Source organism: Hemicordylus capensis, chromosome 8 (assembly GCF_027244095.1).
Source record: "Hemicordylus capensis ecotype Gifberg chromosome 8, rHemCap1.1.pri, whole genome shotgun sequence".
Lineage (NCBI taxonomy): Eukaryota > Metazoa > Chordata > Lepidosauria > Squamata > Cordylidae > Hemicordylus > Hemicordylus capensis.
Genome location: NC_069664.1, coordinates 30,459,430 through 30,482,296, shown reverse-complemented (window position 1 = coordinate 30,482,296; position 22,867 = coordinate 30,459,430). Strand labels below are relative to the sequence as shown.

The 22,867-nt window shown below is 45.1% G+C and overlaps 1 protein-coding gene across 6 annotated transcripts in view; it reads right to left on the bottom strand.

The window, feature by feature from the left end:
• NCAM1 (neural cell adhesion molecule 1) overlaps window positions 1-22,867 on the bottom strand; it is a 206,898-nt gene that overhangs the window by 14,442 nt on the left and 169,589 nt on the right. For 4 of the 6 annotated variants that reach the window (XM_053270205.1, XM_053270206.1, XM_053270207.1 and 1 more), the window contains 2 exons: window positions 12,613-12,737; window positions 10,869-11,049 (listed from right to left, as the gene is read on the bottom strand). In XM_053270205.1, coding sequence (XP_053126180.1) covers window positions 10,869-11,049; window positions 12,613-12,737 — 306 coding nt within the window. Of the gene's footprint in view, window positions 1-7,271; window positions 7,500-10,868; window positions 11,050-12,612; window positions 12,738-22,867 lie in introns of those variants that run through there. The other 2 variants (XM_053270210.1, XM_053270211.1) reach the window with 1 other exon arrangement.

The window sequence follows — 22,867 nt, the reverse complement described above, 5'->3', positions numbered from 1 at the left end:
CAATATTCAAAGCACAGCAAATCTTTCTTGGTTGCATTTTTCACCACAGACGGAAGATGGAAATGGGCTTGTCATTTCAATGTTTGGTCTAGGGCCAGAGAAGGTGGCATTTGTGAAAGCCGAAAAGTCTCTGTGCCTTGGAAGGTGATCTTCACAACATACTCTAGTTGGGTCAATGGAGCATATGTCTATCAAAGATATTAGCTAAGAGGGCTAATGAAACCTCAGCATTCAGTGTAGCAGATATTGGGGGGAAACAACAGGTGATGGTCATCTCTTCCAGGCCCTGCTTGTGAACTTCCCAGAAGTTGACCTGCTGGTTGATCTCTACTGGAAATGGGATGTAGGACTAGATGGACCAGCAAATAAATCATTCTGTGTTGTGGCTGAGGGGAGTGGAAGGTTGAATTCAAAGCTAGAGAGAATGCTATGCTATTATTTATTATCACTCTGTTGTCTGGTCCTTGGCAAATTGCTTCTCCCCACTTTATGCCCCATTTTCTCTTCCTGTTCTCTCAATTGCCAGGAGCAGAGTCAACCCTCAATAGCTCATCTGGGTTTGGGCCTAAAAACCTAGAACCTCTTTCAAGAAAGCTGATGTGGCCTCCCAGAACTACAGGTGGAAGGTATTTGGTGCATCCACCGTGTTGCAGCTGAGCAAGTCTGAGTCCAGAAAATAGCTGGATGGATGGCTACTGGGGAACCTCACATATGCCCCCTGAAGCTTCATAATGGAAGGAAGGTGGGGAAAGGCCTTAGTAAATAGTAACATTCTCTGTGCAATGGGTTCTTCCCACTCTCCCTGGTATTTTTAAGGGCTGATTTGAGTATGCCCACAAATTCACTTTTGGCTCAAACTCTGACGGGTAGAGGGAGCAAATGATCTTCCAAAACCACCCCAGCTCATCTTTTTCTTATTTTGGTGATCTATGTTTTGCACCGGCATTGCTCCCAGTGGTACTTTTTCTGGCTGCCATTTTTTTTACCTAGAAGTCTCTTCACCACACTGCTATGTGACTTAGCACTGTGGTACGAGGACTTGGCAACTTTTCTTAACACAACCCACAAGAGAGTCTTGAACTGCCAATAAAACCAGACACCCAAAGAGACTGCCAGGAGATCCAGCAGAATTATTTCTGGACTGATGTGCACAAAATATGAATTTCAACCCATGACTCGCTTCAATCAGTTCTGCACGCACATAGCTTTTGGAGGCTTATTGGAGAACCTCTTTGAAGGATGCTGATTTTCCTATATCTCATTTGCATGTTCCTTTGAATGGTAAAATAAAATGTCACCCAATTTCCCAATATATATTTGAAGGCAGCTGGAATTTGATGCTGAATTCTGAATGCAAAATTAAATACTTCTCTCAGTTGACTGGCAGAACTTGGGTGTGTCCAGACATACATAACTGGAGTGGCAAGCCGGCTGTGGTAACACATTTGCTGCATGTTGTACACATGCACAGTTTCCCTCCTGCTGAATGATTCTTCCGGTTGAAAACAGAAGCCGGTTATGCACAGCACTAAGTGGTGAGTCCCTGTGACATCATGAGGTTTCATCCCTCCATCCATCCCCCCATTTACTCCACTGGAGTAAATTATCAGCTTTTAAAGTCGATTGTGTCTGTGTTCATTTCAATAATGAATGAATACATTTTAATTCAACTGATCATTCATAGTCCATCTTGCACTTGAAAAACAATAAACAGCAGAACCCTTGCTTGAAGCATGAGGAGAGGGACAAGCCAGGCATTATCATTGGCTTCTGAATCACAGAGAAGGACATCCTTTGGGTGTATTGCAGTAGTAGAAAGAAGTTTGGCACTTTCCATGTGGAGCAGAGATCCAGATTCAATAACTCCATGGCACAATATATTATTAGGAGACTGACAAGACATCAGGGAGCATTCTGCAAGTCTCCAGCTGCCATTCATGTTTTTCGTGTTCCCAGCATGCCCATGGGAGTCCTGGTCAGTCTAGTAATGCTGTGCTGAGCCAAAAGAGTCCCAGATATTTGCTGCCCCATCAGGAGGTGGATTTTTGAGGAGAGAAAAACTCAACTGGTCCTCCTGGTGGCCACCATGTTCCCCCCACAAGTAATGTCAGCCTTGGAGAGAATTGGGGGGAAATATGGGGCCCACCATTGCCTGCCATTCACACCACTGTGAACTGATGCTACAACAGGATGGGCAGAGAACAGTGGCTGCCAGAAAAGTGCTGCGCTGAGGGAGGAGGACTCTAGTGCTGAGAAGCAAAAAAGACCAAGTTGCACCCCGCCCCCTTCTGCTGACAGTTGTCATTGGCAAACCTTTGGCCCAGAGCTAGTTAGGGTAGCTGTTGATCATGTAGTCACATCACTGTGTATAGCCACAGAATCAAACTGCTTAAGACTCACTCTGTCTGCTCCTGCCCATGTCTGGATATATAGAACAGAGGCAGGCATACCCTCCTATTTTGCATTGGGAAACTCAATGGGATGCCAAGACCCTGAACAGGAATTGCCTAAAAGAATAAGTAGGCTTTGCAACAGCGATGGACACCATGCAGAGAACTGCAAATGTTGAACTGGTGTGCATCACTCTTGCTTCCCCCAACATTTTTCTGCCCCATTAGTCACATTGTGCTGGCATCACCACAAGGCACTTTTGAGATGTGGAGACAATTCTTCTCAAAAGGTGCAAAGGGATGATGCTGCATGAGCACAAATTGATCTGGAGGGGATGGGGACCCCTGGGTACTCATGGGACCCCTGGGCTGCAACTGCCAGGCTCCCAGGATGGGTGGCACAACTTATTCCTCCTCAAAGCCAGAGTGACACAGAAGGAGGCGGCAATGGTGCTGCAAAGACAGAACATGCTGTCCTGCTGTCCCTGGCTAGGAGAGCACTCCAAACCAATGTGGAGGCAGCATGTACAGGCACTGGATTTGCAAAAGGGAAGTTGTAGAGACTCAGCCAGAGATAAGGAATTTCCCCGGTTGAAATGCAAACAACTCCCCTGTCCCACAGTTGAAAGGTACCACAAGAGAAGCCACCGAATTATCAGGGGATATGACTATAAAATAAAATAAGATGTTTGGGTGACAACAGAAGAGGAGAGAGAAAAACACATTGTAGCTTAGTGGTTTGGAACAACTACAAAGAGGCAGAACATTCACACATCTACACAATAAAAACCAGACATCTTGTATTACTTGGTCTTTTTTTCCTTTTTTTTTTAATACCGCAAATGTGTAAACATAATAAAAGACGTAAAACAGCTTTCCTATGCTTAAGCATCATGGCTGTGTTAATAGCGGGTGTGCAAGAATAGAGTGGCACGAACTGGGGCAGATCTGAGCACATCGGCTGGAGAAGACGTGCTTTCCGCAGCCATGGAAAATAGATGTTTCTTCGAGTCGCCCTGGGGATGTTTGCTCATGCACAGAGCAGCCTTTGTTGAGAAGCACAGGCCAGGGTGATGTCAAGCTTGGCGCCCTTCCAGCAAGGCCCTAATGCGCATGTCATAGGGAGTTATGCGGGAGGGATGAGCCTGGAACCTTCTGTTCAGCACAATGAACTGAAAGGTTTTCATGGCATCTCACTGGGCTGGCTCCTTGAAGGTCCCCCTCTCCTCCTCAGAAGCACGTGGGGATTGCATTGGCTGAAAATCTGGACCTGACCCCCCACTGGCTGTAGCTGGGGTGTGTTTTGGGGAAGGGGTGCTTTGCAAGGCAGGAAAGTCACCAGTGCAGATTCTTGCTGCAAGAATTCAGCAGCAGACTCAATTTCCACTGACTGAGCATAGCTTCTGCACTTCTGGGTTTTGCATTCCTAAATGTGTTACACCAGCTAAGAATATTCAAAGATGTGGACCTTCCTCCATCAACTTTCCACCTCAGTTCAACTTCTTTTTCTTGAGCTTTTCACAAGGGCCTACTTTTGTGCTGCATTTAGTGGGCAAAAGGCATGGTTGAGCCAAAGTTTTGCTAATGACAATTTCTGGCATGAAATTGGTAGGGTTGGGGAAAGTGAAATGGAGACCCAAGCAGGCCCTCCTCCACTGATTTTTTCTTGCTGGCAGCCGTTTCACTGCAGTGATGGGAAGCTCCCATTCCCTCACAAGCCCCAAAGAATGACTCTTTGTGATGACACAAATATGGCAACCACAAGCCACAAAGAGGGGCACAAACACTGTTGAATTTCAGTGGCAAAATGGGGAAAATGTCATTTTGGGACCATCCTAGCTGGAAAAAGGGATGTGTGCATGTGTCTGTACATATCAAAGACTGCGGATGTTGTAACAGACTGGGGGATGTCTCATGTATAGCTTTGCAGGACCCTGGAGATCAGAAGTATCCTCTCTGTCATATAATTTAACCACTTGGCCTCAGACAGAACATCCTGCAGCTAATGCATTCCTGAACAAGCATGACAGCAAATGCTACTGCAAACAGAATGTGGGAGAGATCCCAGGATTCCCATTGAGATGGATCAATTTCTGGATCAAATTCAAGACTGGACACAGCATGTGAGGAAAGAGACATTCTCAGGTTGCGCTAGGCCTCTCTGTGCACATCTTGATATATCCCCAGGCAGCCCTACCATTCGGAAATCCTTTCCCACTTTTGTACAAACCATAACCAATTTTTTCAGGGTCCACTCAAAGAATCCAGAGTGGAGCTGGAGGTTCTGGCTATCTGGGCCTCTCCAACCTTCCATTGATGTTTTTGTAAACCGATTAAGGGCAATGGAACTTCCCGATTCGGTAAGTTTGGCATGTTTGTTTTGTTTTAAATTATTTATAGAGACCATAAGTCCCCCAGGACTTTCATTCAATGGGAATTTAAAAAAACACGAACAGTGGTCTGCAGAATTCTATATGGGGAATGCATTAACCATCATCAGTTTACCAGGCATTCACTTTTGTTTGGTGTCACATGGGATATCCAAGAAGCTATGGAATAAGCAGATCTGTTTGGAAGCTTGTGGGTTCCCAACTAAACTTTTTGTGTTAAAAGGGTGGACTGTGGTATTTTATGGGCTTCACAACACAGCCACGACAGCAGCTAAGGCTCAAACGTTATGACAACAGCACACAGTACAAAGCAATACTGGCTCTCAATGGAGGTGACCTGCCCATGGTTTGATGGCTAGCTAAGGGGCCCAGCCCATGGCAGACACATGGCCAAGTATCAGGGTAAGGATGGGACCTGCACAAGCTTTTTGAAATGGCCTCCATACCCTCATATGTTCATGTGAAGAGGATTTCATTTGAAGACCTACCAAGGCCATTGAGATTCCATGGACTCAAACATATAAAATGAGCAACACTAAACACTTATCTGAACCAAAGATTCTTGGCCTACTGGGAGACAGGGAGTGGGGGCAAAACTGTTTATTCCACTTTCATCACCAAAGTGTTCCCAGTAGGTGGTGGCAAAAGTGAAGTAACACCTCATGACGCTACCTCATGATGCAGTCTTGCATGGGGGGGAAATGTGGCTGCCATGTGAATGGGATGACAGAAATTGAGGGCATTTCATGCCAAACCTGAGATGCTTGGTGCACACACAGGGTCCATGCAGGTGGTGGGGATATTCCTCTACTTTGTTCCCCGTGGGGTCTCTCCTAGGGGAAGCTGCACTTGAACTGATGGTCAGAGGCACCCCCACCCCCCACCCCATTTAGAGGAAACTATGGATGTGGCAAAAAGGTTGCTTGGACAGCTTATTGGAGCCTGGCGGTTACGGTAAATATTTCAAACAAGAGCTGAGTGGTGGTATATGACGTTTGGTCTTGGTATTGACAGCAAGGTGATCAGCCTTTGCTGACAAAGACAACCGCTTGGGTCTCTTTGGATGGTGCTGGGGCAAAATTATGACCAGTGAGGCTTCAGAGAGTTTTTCATACATGGGAGCATTCCACAGATGCTACCACTCCCTCCCCGCGGCTCACAGCTGTTCTGCCCTGAACTCAGCCACCTCTTTTGGCTGCATGCAGAAATCAGACCTGTTACACAACAGGACAAGTTTGATGGGGATCCTTGTTGGATTTCTGCAAGCAGCCTCGAAGTGGGCAGCACAGCCAACCTGATTCTGCTCGCACACCCACACCAAGCTCTCCTGGTCCTCACAGGGCAAAAGATTATGCTTTGGAACCAGGATGGAATAGGAATTGGCAGCTTCAGCAAGCTGTTTACATGTAGCCAGGGAAACAGGAAGGTCAGGCTGGCCTAGCCAGCATTCATGACAGCATGCTGGGGGAATCAAAGCAGCTGCTCAGAGAGCTCTTTTGCTTCTGGTGCACAGGAGGCCTCCTATCTTGCCCAGCCAACTTTCAAGAGAATGCAATAGTGTACTGTTAGGCATTCTCTTTCTCTCCCAGCATGTTGTCTGTAATGCTGGCCAGGTAGGAAGGGAGCTTAGAACGCACCAGGAGAGCAATGCCCTTCTCTCCCTCCGAGGGTGCTTAGTGAAAGCTGTCCAGGCAGGCAGGGACCTCCAGCCCAGCCCACATGAAACAGAGCTGTGCTGGAGCCACCACCAAGGGGGAAAGCTTGCTCCTGGGAGTCTTTGTTCAAACCCTGAAACCCCCTTCCGCCCTTTGAGGAGTTTCAAGGCCACCTGAAGAGTTTTTGGTCACCTGAAGAGGCCAGGATCCTTTTGGGGTCAATCAGTCCTTCTGCTTGTGCATCCCTAAGTTGAATTGCTTCAGGTAAAGTAGCTCCACTAGATTCCCAATGGAAAAGCCCATGGATGTTGTGGGAGGAAAGGTCTGTCTGAATCCACCCATTGTATCTCTAATATGGGCCCTTGAAGACAGTACATATCATTGGCTTTCTATCTTTAAACTGCAAATGTGTTATTTTGGAAGTTGCTTCAACTTATTTAATTATTAATTTTTAAAAAGGATTTTGCTGTACTATCTGCAAGGGAGAACAGACAGTGACGTGTGAAAATGGCAACCAAGATCAGTATTAGGAACACTATTTTTTCCTCTATGACTAGAAAAGAAGGATCAATCCAATTTGCTTTTACATCCTGTTCCTGAAAAGCAGGGAAGGTTCTCCAACTTGGGTCCCTAGATGTTGTTGGACTACAACTCCCATCATTCCAGAGGCTGAAGCGCATTGTGGCTGGGGTTGATAGGAAATGTAGTCTAATAGCATCTGGGGACCCAAGCTGGAGAATCCGTGGCATAGGTGGTGCACCCACAGAACAATAGAAGTGCCTGCTTGAACCCCGCCCCCCAATCTTATTACAAAATAGCAAATCTTTCCGATAAAATGATCTTGCATGTTCTGTGCTTTATTTCCTGACCCCCAGAACAGATGCAATCCTTGCAAGTAAGGAACTCTATCTTGCTTTCGGGCCTCGGTGAGAAAACCAGGTTCTTCAAAAGCAAATCTTTTTTGTCGCTGTTTTGCAAAAGTTTCTAACAGAGCAAAAGCAGAGCTGTGGCAGAGAGAAGCAATGAGACAAAGGGAGACGAGGCAGTTGGACTTCCTAGGGTTGCTGCAGCCACCAAAGATGGTTCCCAGGAGGGGTGGGAGCAGAAAACCAGATATTTTTTTTTTTTAAAAAATTATATATATACACATATTTTGGTTCATGTGGTAAAGTGGATGTTTCCAGTGGGGTCCAAAGTGACATGTATGACGACGGACAAAGGAAAGGAACAAAGGGGAAAGGGAACAGGGTTAAAACAAAAAAGAAAGAGAGAGAGAGAGAGAGAGAGAAATAGATAAAAGAAAAAATAGGTCATAAATATAGAAAAAAACCCAATAAAAATTTAAAAGGTTTATTTAACTTAGTATAAATTAAAAAAAATGTCCAAAAGGTTAGAAGAACAGAGCAGCAGCGGCAGCAGCAGCAATGATAATGGGTAAAGCTTGATTGGAAGCTGGCAGCAAAAGGGAGAAATGGGGGTGGTGGTGCAAATGACACTGAAATAAAGGCTGTCACATGGGGGCTCGGGGAGGCAGGCAGGAAGGATCTGGCGGAAGTTGGCAAGGGAGTCCTGGCTGAGAGAATGAGTAAGGCTTGCGCTAGTGCCAGGAGGCCTCACAGCTGCGCTAAACTACAGGATTTCCATAATGAGCTGGGCCACCTTGTTGCAGAAGTGCGCAACTAGCTAGTGCACCAGCCTTGTGGAAGCACACACTTGGCAGGATGTCGGCCACTTCTCCTTTCCAAAGGGAACTTCTATCCAAGATGGATGAATTGGTCTACCCTAGAGAAACGTGCCTCGACTTTACAAACGGCCTCCCTCCCTGTCCCTGGACACAGCCTACTGAGTGCTGCTCCTTGCAAGCTCCACTGTCCAAAGCAAGAGCTGTGCAATGTCCAGCAGTGTCTGCCAAGAGCAAGTGCCTCTGGAGGCCCACCAGAGGCCCACTGTGCAAACCCAGACTCAGACTTCCAGACAGATGAGTTGCTCTCACATCAGAGTGCAGCTCACTGTATATGCTACAGGTGAGGTGGGAAGGACAAAGACTCAAGGCTACCAAGTTGGAGGTAGTTATCATCAAGCAAGGAGGAAGTTAAATCAGCTCGCATGGCTCCAGCAAAACAAAAAAGGTACCCAGGGCCTGGCATGGAAAGCAGTTGCTTGCTGAGCTCAGTCATAGCAAGGTGGACGCAGCTTCCCAGAAGGGTACTGTACTGTGCACACTGCACCAGCACTCAATAAAAACACAATCGCAGTAGTATCATCATCTCTATGCATGAGAACCAGAGTCACTCTCCTACATTTCTCTTCCACAACCGAACAATGTTTATGCTCCTTTGATAACCCTGACAGCTTTTTTACACCTTGTCAACTTTTGTATTGTCATAATCCCCCCTATTGACAAAGTATATGGCATATGATGGTTTAACTGCTCACGTGTCATTAAGAGAGCTGAAACAAACATTTTGCACAAATCTGAAAATTCAGAAACATTTTCCAATCTGAAAGCCCAACTCTTGGATTTCAGATTTCTTCTTCTTCATATTTTGCCTTTGAAATTTGACTTTGAGGGATACTTTAGTTTTATGGATCAAATGTAAGGACTCCTTCCTTTAAGGAAATTTAAGGACTTTTTAAAGACTTTGGTGAATGCAGTATCTCTTTCTGTGTTGTCTGGATCCAATGATACATTTGGAATGTTTGGGAGTAGGGAGTTAAATTAGCAGGATAGAAATTCAAACTTTTGCAAGGAGAACCTTACCCCTACCCTCTATAATTCGTTTCAGCTCTAGACATAAACATATCAGATATCTGAGGGTGAGGAGGAACATGAGAATCAGAGATATGGCAATGTGGAACAACAGCTGTTTTCATACGCTCCAGAGTGTCCTTTTAATGTGTCTCTACTGTGTCACATGACTTTTCAGTTGGCAAAAGGCATTAAGTCCCCATTCAGCTCACCCCAGAATGAAGTCACATGTAGACACTACCACAAAGGCTTCAGGCCTACTTCCTCAAGATGTGGGCCTACATCACCCTTCTCCTATCTCAGAAACCGGGGATGAGAGTGGTTCCACAAAGCTTGGATGAAAGCTTTAGCCCTCTCATTAACAACTTGTTCATCCCCTTGAAGATCCAAAAGAAAAGAGATCACATAAAAGGGTCAATTAATTAAACATGGGCTTAATTTGTCTCACAGTACACAGTTTTCCCTGGCATGGTGTTTGACAAAACTGCCTGTCCAAAGAATCCTGAATTTATTTAGAAATATTCTGGCATTTATAGGCAGCTTTGATTACTAGTTTTGATGTGCATTGATTCCTCAGAAATTCTGTAGGCCAATTGCTCCTCCCTCTGTTCTGACTCCCTGGCTGGCCATTTTGTGTTCCCAAAGTAGCAGCTTGTTTGGGTCAATGGCATGCCCAGCATTCAAAAGCTGATCTGCCACAGGTTTGGTGTCCCACCTGTGTCCTAAAACCTACATCTTCCCATGCCAAAAAGGAATTATTCAGTTGCTGCTTACAGGCATTTTGTGAGCCACTGGCTAGATACTTCTTGTTATATGATACAAGTTAACGAGGCTGAACTCATATAATTGAATTTTAAAGGGAAATGTCAACAAAAAGTGACCTAACCTTACTTATTTTTGTAAATATGCATCCTGTATGATTTTGTCAAGCTAACACAACCACAAGAAAGGCAGCTCCTGAATATTAATGTTGCACCAACTGCTTGTTTTCCTAGCATATTTTAAATGTACCATAGTTAGCTGCCTTACGGCTGAAAGGGGAGATATACATGTTTTAATAAATAAAAGTCTCCCATGGCTTTATTTTGGGAAATAGCCAATATGTAAGACGCTCAAAAGATCTAAGTGGGAGTCATGGCAGAGTTCACACTTCTTAAGTCATCTGCTAAGGCTTCATGCCACTGAGATGCTCCTGAAGTATTCTGGGCTGGAAAAGCTACAGACCAGCAGTCAGGCAAGGCCCTCTCGTCCCTTCATCATCTTGGCCATGAACAAGCGTAAGCAAGGGAAAAGCTGTTGCAAGGCAAATCCCAGAACAGAACCTGAGAGTTGCAGTTTCCCTTTTCCTCCAGTGACCTGGTTGGAAGACTCTCGCCCAAGGAGGGCCCTGCGTACCAAGAACAGCCACTGCAAGGACTCTGCAGGGGGTGGGGGTGTCGGTGAACCAGATGGACCATACATACCATGGACCGACCTACCATGGTTGGTATGTACAAGGCTGAGATATTAAGCTTTAAATGGGTAACCGGTTATGAGGATGGCTGTAAGCAAGCAAGTTGCTGAGGAGTTGGGTGTTTTGGTTTTTTAAATTTGTTGTTTAAAAAGTCAAGCACATTAAGGGATGTGGCGCCATTGCATTAAGTTCAAGCAGAAAATAACGGCGAGAAGCTGGCAGCTGCCATACCTGGGATTATGGTTGGCTGTGCCGAAGTTCTGAAGGTATAATGGGCAGGCTTGGATTTCCCCTGCTGGTTCTCTGCAATGACGTAGACCTCGTATTCGGCATTCCAGTCGAGAGACTTGAGCATGACATGGTCGCTGCCTGAAGGGAGACGGATCTCAGGCTTCCAGTCTGAGGAATGCTTCTACAGAAATGGGGGTGGGGGGAATGGAAGAGGCAGGAGAGGGAAGCTTTGCAGTGAGTTCTCATTGAGAAACGTTCTGCACATGTAGCATCATATCCTCCACATGCAGCAAGATATCCAAGCCACTGGTTTCTCTCCCCGCCCCTACAGAAACTCCAAGTGTTGACTTTTTGCAGCAAAGACTGGATGAGACCCATCCTCTTACTTTTGTTGCTGTTTGTCTGTTATATTGTGTCTATTGTTACAGTATTTCCTTATTTATTCATTCATTCATTCATTTTCTATACCGCCCTTCCAAAAATGGCTCAGGGCGGTTTACACAGAGAAATAACAAATAAATAAGATGGATCCCTGTCCCCAAAGGGTTCACAATCTAAAAAGAAACATAAGACAGACACAAGCAGCAGCAGTCACTGGAGGTCCTGTGCTGGGGGTGGAGAGGGTCAGTTACTCTCCCCCGGCTAAACAAAGAGAATCACCACATTAAAAGGTGCCTCTTTGCCAAGTTAGTAACTTTTACTGTAAGTCACCTCAAGCAGCAGTGTGTTGGAGGGGTGGGGCAGAAATGCTTTGCATAAATAACAAATCAATCATGTACACTAGACTGCACTGAGAGGCCGAATGAGAGGCCTAACACAACTGCTCTTTATTAGACAAGCTGCAAACGCTGAGCTTCTCATTAGAAACGTCACCAAGACTTGCATTTCTGGGATCAGAAGCAAAAGCCTTTGTGAATCTTAATTCTTGCTTCACATAAAGAGTCAAACAATTACAACCTCTGAATTCTCCTCCAGCTCAGATTTTAACCCAAGACAGAGAAGAATTCCACTCCTTCCCATCTTCTATCCACCCAGCTACTTAACTCTCTCACATATAGACCTAGACCTGTCTTCTCAACAAAGTAGCTCCTGGGAAATATAGGTTTATCAAGGGAAACAGCAAGGTAGATTCGTTTGATTGATTTGGAAATGAGAGGTGCTGCTTCCAGATCTGTTCGGCTAATTTATTTATTTATTGAAATTTTCTCATATACTGCCTCCTCCAAAGACTCTAGGTGGTGAACAATAACAAAGCCAATAACAATTTTAAAAAAATTAAATGGCAAACACCTGGCAAAACAGGTCAGTCTTAAGAAGGACTTAAAAGCAGCTAGGGATGGGGCTGAACAAATCAATGGGGGTTTTGGAAAGGAAGTTTTGGAAAGGAGTGTAACTCAACTAGACTCCACTTTACTCTGGAAATTAAGAGAGTAAACTACTACTGTTTGAAAAGTGCTAAAAAAAACCCACGGCTGCAATGTTTATGCAATTAATTGGATAAATTAATCAGTTTTAAAAGTTCCCTGGGTTAATCAGGTAGATTTTTAAAACTACAAAATAATGCTTTTAATGCTTACTGTACCTTTACGGAGTGCAGAAAACAAGCAGCATTTAAAAAGAGACATTCCAGCTTTTTCCTAAGATTGGAGGGAATGCCTCTCCTGTTCTTTAATCAGATAACAGCCCTAAAAACAAGTCATAAAATGCTAATTTGGGCTTGGCCAACTGCTCCCATCTTACTTACGACTTTGTATTTGATGAGATAATGGCGGATGGGAGAGCCTCCGTCATCTTGCTTGATGAGGTTCACTTTCACCGAGTTGCCATCTTCTCCCATTTGGCCCTCCAGCTTGGGTGCACTGGGCTCGCCTGCAAGAATGATATCATTCACCTTTAAGGCTTGGAACATCTTCCCAGAGACAGACCATCCATGTGCAAAGGTGTAAACCCAAACTGGTCATTGTCAAGACAGCTATACCATTTGGAGGTATGTTTCTTGTGTTATGACCCAACCCCCAACCACCTGAGAAACAGGTTTGCAATGCAAGGCCTTGTGTTAGAAGCTGCAGAACCTCCTCACCTGGCCCTCCAACTGGCCAGAATTTGGGCGGTGAGGTCACCCCATCTTCCTGAGCATGGCTGGCTTACCAGTTGGACAGGCTTGTCTTCTGCCAGAATTATTACATCATTTAGAAACAATTGCTTGGTCTGCCAAATAATATAAACACTATAAGCAACCTGTGAATGGCTATCCTTAATTCCAGATTTTGCCTATGATCATGGTCTGCTCTACAAACTGGCTCTCCCTACCTCCCCAAGACTGCTCCTTGCCCATTCAACTACTTACTCCTTAGTTCTAAGAACTGAATTATCCAATTGACCTCTTCCTCCAAACTGGCCACCTGCCACTATCTTCAACATCTCTCTCTCCTGCCCCGCCCCCATTCCTCACTCTCAACACATCCCTGGGCTAAAAATAGTGCCTTCTGCCCAAAGAGCAAGTGACCAGACGTGCCAACAGGGTGCAGAAGGAAGCCACAGAGTCTGCCTCAGCACCAGCCCTTATAACGCCTTTGCAGCAACAATGAATCAGGGAGTTTCTCTTAACAGACACCAGGCTCAAAGTACATTTCAATCATGCTGCCCACACCCGGCTGCTACTTCCAGCACCCACCAGGATGGAGGCGTGTCTGCCATGCACTGTCAGGGCTCTCTTTCCCTGCTACCGTTCCCGACAGCACCATGCAGACAAGGTGAAATAAATCACTGTTCAAAGAGTCTCTCACACTTCACCTTTTCTGGGGAACGGAGGCATGCCTCCCTCTTCCCTTTGACAATGTTCCGACAGGGATTTTGGCATGACAACTGCTGAGTGAGCAATGACAGCAGCCTGTGTTGAGAATGTGCCATTTTCTTTGGATACTGGTTGTTATTGCTCATGTTTCCAGGAAATGTTGAACAAACAGCCTTAAGAAAAATCTTACAGGATCAAAGCATTTGCTTAGATAGATCTGAATCATGAGATCCAGGCAGTCCCAGCATGTAGAAGGTAGGACCTTTCAGGAGCTGAGGATCCAGGGGCTTGTGAACCAGTTAGCTTCTGGATGTCAAGCCAGGCAGAAGCTCATTCTGATGGACCTTGCACAGAAGAAATTCCAAGCAGTTTGTGTCATTTGTATTTTACACAGGTAGTCATCACTGCAAGAAATCTTGCCAAAGCCCTGGTCTCACTGTGAAGTCCTGCTGTCAATCCTATTATTTCACCTATGAAACAAGATGCAGTGATGGCCACGAGTGTCGGTAACTTTAGTAGATGGGGAGAAGGACTGGGCAAATCCATTTACCATGATAGGTGAATCGCATTTCCATGCAGAGGGGCAGCATTGCTCTGAAGACTAAGATGGCCCTTCAGTGATGAAAGACAAGGGGAGGATTGTGGAACATGAATACATGAAGCTGACTGTGGGATATGAATACAGGAAGTCAGACAATTCATCCATCTAGATCAGAACCATCTGCACTGCCTGGCAGTGGCTCCATTTCAGGCTCAGAGGTCTTTCCCAAACCTACATGGAGAAGCTTCCAGAGATGGCACCTGGGGCATTCTGCAGGTGAAGCAGCTGCTCTTCCACTGAGCTTCAGCTTTCCATCGAATATTCATGGACATCTTGGCCCAACTAAGAAGGCAGGGGTGGAGTATTTCTTCTTCTTGGGCTGCAGAATTCTCAAGACTGGTTGGGCAAGGAGGGGCCTAATGTGTTTATAACAAAGCTATCACTATATCAAATGAAATGCAAACAACCCAGAAGTCTTCCTTGTGCGGGAAGACACAGAGTCTTTTTTACAAGTCACAGGTTTGCTGGTGACAGACAGGAAAAACCAGCACATCCAAGTAAGGAAGGAGATGCCTTCTGGGAAGCTGCAAGCATTCCATAATATTTATGTCACACAGCGAGAATCACCAGAAATATAGCGCAGCTCAAGTCTGGACTAAAGGATCATCAAGATAAAAATCAGCAAGACCACACTTTCTCTCTTCTCATTCTAGAACTCATGCAGTGAAACTGTCAATATGGGAGGGTTATATTTTGATCAGTCTGTGGAACTCATTGTCACAAGATGTGATGAGAATGGAAGGCTTTATATATAAAGGATGTCTAGGAATAATCAGTTTATAAATGTATCTTGACACCAGATGTTATGATGTCCGCTAGCATTGAAAGCCTTAAGAAAATCTAAAGATTAGACAAATCCACAAGGAGAGATAAATCAATGGCTGGAACTTCCATACTGAGAGGTATTCTGTCCTTCCAAATGCAAGATGTTGGGGCCACCAAGGATCTGGCTGGCAACTGTGGGAGAAAGACTGAATTGTGGTCAGATCCAGCAAGTCAACCCTTACGAAACTGGACATGTGCTTTCATTTAGCATGAGTGGCTCATCAAGACCTGAAGTTTCACTGCTCAGAAGCTCTGGGGTTTGCTTGCTGAGGGCAAGTGGGGTGCCCAAATCTCTTTCCATTTGTGTATATGTGTGTATGTGCGTGTGCACGCACACACAACCAGTTTGGTGCTATAAATAAGTTTAATGCTTTTGCTGACTACAACTACACTATTATTAGGTTTTTAAAACCACCATGTTACATTTGGATTCTTATAAACAGCATGTGAAAATGGGACCAAAACCCTCAAATAAATAAATCCTGACCTGATGGAGACAGCTGAACCCATCAAAGTAAAAAAAGATAATTTCCTGCAACATCAATGCATTTTGGATCACAACCTAGCAAAAAGGACTTCATTAGCAAGCATCACTATCCATCCCATGGGGTGTGTGTGTGCGTGTGCATGTGTGAGAAAAGCGATTTCTTTCCCTTTCTTCTCAATAATGATTGACTATCAAGAGACGGCAGCCAGGTCTTGTATGATTAAAGCTCTGATGTTTTTTAGCAAAGCATGCCATATATACATTTCCCATTGCATTAGGAAGTGTTACAGGGAATAAAGCAATGGAAAACAAATTACATCTGTCAAAATAAAGGGGTGTGTGTATGTATCTATATATCTGCATTCCATTTCCCATTAAAAAAAAAAATTCTTGTAGCCCAAGGTGTTCTTTGTTCTGGGTCACGTGGGTTTCCTGTGCTTCTGAAGCAGTGCCCCAGCCCCAAGACTGTAGGGCAGTTCCTTGCAGTGGGGCTTGTGGAGGAGAACTTCCAGCTGGGCCATGTCCCCTCCAAGGCCATGCCCTTGGAGAGGAAGCTTGCAGGACAATGCAGCCCAATCACCAATGCCCCTCTGTTCTTTCCACAATGGATAGATGGAACTTAGACCCACAAGATGCAGCAATGGCCTTTGGAACCAAGGGATGTACAGGCGTTACATGCATGCCCAACCAATTTGGAGGGCTGGGGAATGGGGTAATGTCCATGAACCTTATTCTCCCCACTAACAAGCATTCCATGAGTTTCCGATGGGTATTGGCCAGCCCTACCTAGAAATGCTGCCAGAGATGGAATCAAGGACCTTCTGCATGCAAAGGAGCAACTTTACTGCTGCACTGTGGCCCTTCCCTAGACAGAAATCTTGGCCCCACAGACATCTGGCAATCTGAATCCAAAAAACCTGGGTTTTCCAGAAACCACGAAGACCTATTGTCAGGATCACTCAAACCCAGAGCAGCAAACTACAAAGGGCATAGCGTAGAGGTTTCTCTCCCCACTTTCTGCACACCTCTGTGTTTTGCAACCAAGCTGCAAAAAGAAAGACAATGATCCACACATATGGATCATTACTACAGTCATGTTTCCACAAAAAGAAAGTGTCCTATGTTTAGTATGTTAGTATGCATGTTCTGTCCAGACCACCCAGTGATCTTAGTACGGCTTTCAAGTGTCAGTAGCTGAAGAGAATAATAAGTTTGTTATTGAAAAAAAGTTTCGCACAGCAACCATGCTGAGAACATGCACATGAAACCTAGAAGGGGAAAGGGCGAAGAAGCCAAGATGACAAACTGGAGGCGTGCAGGTGGGTCCCATTTACACAGTGCCCTGAGGGTGACCGTCAGATGGCTGTCAACTTCCAAATCAGAATCAGGAACCCCAGCATGGAACTGAGAGTTTCTACAAAATGCTTACTTATAGTGTCATTGCCCAGAGGGGTCACAATGTAGAAACAGATAGAAGGGAAGCAAGAGTGGAAGGGAAACGGAGTGGAGGTGGGGTAAGCAGAAGAATGCCAATTATTGCATGTATATGTATTTAGGCTTAGTTGTATAATCCCTGTGCCACAAAACACAGGCACAGGGATTCGCACCTTCCTAGAAACCTTGTGGTTTCCTGTAGGAGGATAGTCTGTGGTAGTTATCTGCCAGGGAGCAGAAAAGGGACTCTGCAGATGCTCAGAGTCACCCTTATTTCTAATACAAGTGTACAAACAGGATCAATATGACAGACTTCACCCCCACCCAGTCTGGCTGGAGCCCCATGAATTCTGATGGATTCCAAGACTGGGAATGAAATCCTTTCATGTTATATTATTCCCTATTTACATGCATGGTACTTTCGATATTATCGACCATAGTTATCCTTCGGGAACGTCTGAGGGTGTTGGGGGTGGGAGGCACTGTTTTACAGTGGTTCCGCTCCTACCTCTCGGACAGATTCCAGATGGTGTCGATTGGAGACTGTTGCTCTTCAAAATCTGAGCTTAAGTATGGTGTCTCTCAAGGCTCCATACTTTCTCCAATGCTCTTTAACATCTATATGAAACCTCTGGGAGAGATCAGCAGGGGATTTGGAGCGGGGTGTTATCAGTATGCTGATAACACCCAAATCTACTTCTCCATGTCAACTTCTTCAGGAGATGGCATAACTTCCCTAAATGCTTGCCTGGAAGCAGTAATGAGCTGGATGAGGGAGAATAAACTGAAACTGAATCCAGATAAGACGGAGGTACTTATTGTGTGGGGTCAGAACTCTAGAGACGTTTTTGATCTGCCTGTTCTAGATGGGGTTACACTTCCCCAAAAGGAACAGGTTCGCAGTCTGGGAGTACTTCTGGATCCACACCTCTCCCTGGTTTCTCCGGATGAGGCGGTGGCCAGGGGTGCTTTCTATCAGCTTCAGCTGATACACCAGCTGCGTCCGTTTCTTGAGATGAACGACCTCAAAACAGTGGTACATTTGTTTGTAACCTCCAGACTTGACTTCTGCAATGCACTCTATGTGGGGCTGCCTTTGTACGTAGTCTGGAAGCTTCAGTTGGTACAGAACGCGGCGGCCAGGTTGGTCTCTGGGTCATCTCGGAGAGACCACATCACTCCTTTGTTGATAGAGTTACACTGGCTGCCAATAGGTTTCCGGGCAAAATACAAAGTGCTTGTCATAACTTATAAAGCTCTAAATGGCTTAGGACCTGGATATCTAAGAGAACTTCTTCTTCATTATGATCCCAACCGCCCATTGAAGTCATCCGGAGAGGTCCGTCTCCAGTTGCCGCCAGCTCGGCTGATGGCCACACGGGGACCGGCCTTCTCGGTTGCTCCCTGAGACTGTGGAATGCGCTCGCTATTGAGATATGATCCTCCTCATCTCTGACAATTTTTAGAAAGTATTTGAAAACCCACCTCTCCACCCAAGCTTTTTCCGTTCTTTAAAATTTTAAGGTTTTAATTCGTGGTGATTTTTAGTTTTTGTATATATTTTAACTTGTTTTACACTATTGTTAACCGCCCAGAGACGAAAGTTTGGGGCAGCGTACAAATGTAAATAAAATAACAACAACAACAACAATAATAAATAATGGTGCTTTAGGAAATATGAGGGGACCGATCCCTTGGTACTGGCATGGGTGGACTTCAGACTTGCAGGGTTTCCTTTGCCCTGATCCACCCACTGGAGCCAGGTGCAAAAGGGGAGGCCAAATGCAAAATGGCAGCCGAACCCAGGGGGCAGAGTCAATGACCTGCCAAGCACAGGGATAACCTGCACATACAAGCACAAATCCATGTCCGAGTTACTGCAGATCAGAGATTTGAACAGAAAACTTTAAGACCGGCCAACAAAGCATGATGAAGAGCTAGTCCAAGGCAACTAATTCATACTACTGTTACAGATGGGAGACACCAGCAGTTAGCAGGAGGCTGTGATGGCCAAGTCTTTTTAAAAAACAAACAAATTTTCTTGCTGTTATTGAACTTGGAAACTTGGCCTTATGTATTGCAAAGGATCTAGAGATCTGCCGACAGGCCTACCTTCTGCCTGCCCTCATTCTACATTATACAAAAACAGGCAAAGCAAGTTTCCAAAGTTGATAAAGTCTCTTGTCTTGGGCTCCTGTGGATGATGAATATAAGCCAACATCCAGAAGTCCAGCCAAAATGCCTCCTTATTTACTGCACAATGCCCTGCAGCCAGCTAGGCACAACAGGGTAGTTAATAACTGGCTTGCCTTTACCTGGGCAAGAAACCCTGGGGAGCTGCGACCTTGGCAGATCAAGCAGCAGCTGCCAAATCAAAGGCACAGCTGCTTCAGACCCCCCTCCATCTAGAGGGGTTGCTTTGTCAAAATCAGCAGAGGAAGCTACTGATTTTACACATTCAAAGGATTACTACAAGTCTGGGCAAACACACCATATTAAATGTACTTGGGAAGATAGTGTGGTGTAGCAGTTAGAGTGATGGAATCAGATGGGTTCAAATCCCACCCTGCCATAAAACCTATTAGGTGACTTTGGGCTAGCTTCTATTTCTTAACCTGACCTTTCTTAACCTGACCTTTGCAGGGTTATTGTGAGGCTATTAAGGATGATAGACACCCCTGAGCTTTCTGCAAGGAAGTTGGGATAAAAGTGCAATATATAAAACAATGCTTTATTTTTAAAATATCTCCCCCCACCCGCCCCCACAGTTCAGCAAGTGTGGAAGGAAGAATAATTAAACAAAACGCACATCTTTAATAGCAGCCAAGTCATAAAACTTCTGGACATTGGGAAGGGACACAGAAATTCGGGCCTTAGCTATCTCCCATCACCTCTAGTGAACACAGTTAAGGGCACTGTTTGCCTTCCTTTCAGCACCCACCACCACTCAGCCTTCTCCTCTTGGCCACTGTGTAAACGGGTGAAAAATTTGGATGTAACATTTGCCACAACTTCAAGCCATATTGGGTGTCCGTCACAAGTACGTAAGTACATGAGATGGAAAGAGAAAAGAGTAAGGGAAGGGACAGAGGTTTAAGTAACACACAAAGGAATGAGATGGGTGAGGGGGGAAAAAACTCAAGGGATGTGCAAAATCAGGACGGCTGGGTGTTAGTTCCATGTGGATGTCGCCCAAACAACTGTAGAAGGAGAGGGAGAACTGGCCAGTGGGCTGTTTCCATGCAGGCAGCAACATGTGACAGGTTACTAGTGTTAGTTTCCTGGCAACCTCCTGCCTGAATGCTTCCCTGACTCAAGGGGGGGACAGGCCCGGATGTAAGAGTCACATGGACTGGAGGAGTGCCTTAATCGCTTGGGAAGGTTCCCAAACCATCTATCTGCCGGGAAGCAAACATGCAGGAGTTTTCCCCCTCTCCTTGAATGGAGTGTTAAAGGTGAGGTCACAAGAGTTGCTCTAGGAAGTCCTTCCCTCCCTTCTTGCTTCTGGGAGCAATACATGGGAAAGTGAACACATTCCCTTTCATTGCAAGGGTCAAATCATTTGCTTCCAGATTCTGGAGAAACCATCTGAAGTAGTTGCCATGGGGTTAGGACTTTAACAGAGGTTTAAAAGCCTTTTTCTGGCTGCAGAAGATACCGTGGCAGGAGATGCCCAGAAAACATCAGCAGCCGTGGCTTGATTCCTGCCATAAGAATAAGGACGCATGATGCTGAAGGTTGGCTTTGCCAGTGTGCGCACGCGCACACATACGCACACACACACACACACACACAGAGACACAATATATGTATGGCTGTGTCAATATTTATCTTGGCTCGCATGTATATGATTTTTGTACTTACACTCTTCCTCTGATTTCTTTCCAGAATTGGGATGTGCTTATGAGCAATTTCCCTAGTCCCTGCCTTTATTTAAGCAATTAAATTATGGGGTTCTGAAGAATATTATGAATGTAAGGTGTGGAAGTCCAAGGAGTCACTTTAGCTTCTGCAACAGCAATGGAGCCAAAGGCCAAATCCTACCCATCAAGCTCTATAAACCCCAATGCCGGATCCAAAACAGACAGAGCTGAACCAACACTTACATGTACACCCAGCAAGGATCTGCAGCAAATCCTGGCTCCCTCACAAGTGTGTTTGTACAATACCTTCCAGAGGGGAAGCCTCGTTAGACCAGTACAGCAAAGCCACGAGGGCTCCTTCGGCACCTTATAGAGGAAGAGATTTTTCAGGAGAAGATTTCATGGACTAGGGCCAATTTCATCAATAGTTTCCCCTCCCATTGATGGCTTTAATTAACATCGCAAAGTGAAGATGATTGGGCTATTTTTCATGAGTGCTGTTGTGAAGAGTGTCTGGCCTAATCTTGGAGACATTTAAGCATTCAACTGAATTGTAGCAGACTTGAACTTCTTGCATTCCATGGCCATTTGGCTCCACAGTCCACACTTCTTCTCCCTGCATCCATGTTTATACGTGTCTGGCAACTGAGGATAGCACTTCAGGCATCTGTAGTGGACTCCAGAGCCACTGGCCATTTGGAAAATCAATACATCCCTATGCCACCTGGAAAGAATCAATGTCTTTCAATGGCCATCCTGTGTTATTCATTGTAGCATGTATCCAAGCTCTTGTACACAAAAGCTTGCCCTGAAATAAATCTGCTTGTATAAGAGGTGCCAGAAGTCTCTTTGTCGCATGATATCTGGGCTTGCAAGCACATATGTAACATTCATACATTCCATTTTAGTGTACACGGAAAACATTTTAGAAGCCAACCCAAAAATGTTACGTGGGAAGTGGTCCTTAGCATCACTGGAAGCAAATGATTCAACCCCACTTCCTCTGAGTGACGTGCTTTCTTGCCAGCTCAGTGAAGGGGTGGTGTGGTGGATTATAGTTGTTTTTGCATGCAGTTGAGCAAAGATCTAAAAAAACTCCAAAAGGTTATAGAAGGAAATTTTGAGCAATGAAAATTTAGAAGTCTGTAGTTCCTGAATGGAAGACAGTGGATTGTTTAGATTTGTTTCTGGTTTTTGGCCTGTGAGGAACTCATCAACCAATCGGAAGAAAGCTGTGCTTTTTTGTTTGTTTAATTTTTACCTTCTGTTCACCAGCGTGGACGACATCAGCAGCACCATGCAAGCCACATGACAAAGTCACATGATACGCACGCACATGATTTGGTTGAAAGGAAAGTGGAGGAGGTCACATGGAAAATACAAAAAAAATTAAAAACTGATGTAAACAATGGGCAAAAAGAATCAACAACATTCATAGATTTAAAATTAAGAAGTCTAAACAAAATTAAATTAGCCACTCTGTACGGAGAGAAACACTGGGAGGAAGACAATATAAAAAACACCAGCCTGTAAACACAAGAAATATTATTCAACAAGAGAAAGCACTGAGTTACTACAGCCAGACGGTTGACGGGTTAGGCAGAACTGTGGGGCTTCATATTAATTAAAACCGAGTCAGGGAAAAAGAAGGGAAAAAACATTATTGGAGACAAGAGGGAGCGTCCTTCTACAAATCGAACTCATGGCATCCGCAACACTGCTAAAAAGGAACAAACACAAAGGAAAAACACAAGACATGCTCTTTAGAAACAGCTCGCCCACCCCAAGGAGGGCTGCAGAAACAAACATGAGCCTCCAGGATCGACTGCAAGCGGATCTTGCCATCTCCTATTGATGAATTCTCCTCTCTGTAGGGACAGAAAAGCAAAAACAAACCAACAAACCCCACCCACACGTCTTCCTAGGAAAGAGAGAGGGAAAATACAATTACATTTGGGTTTGCACTGCTGTGAATGCAACTGTACAAGGAGGGAG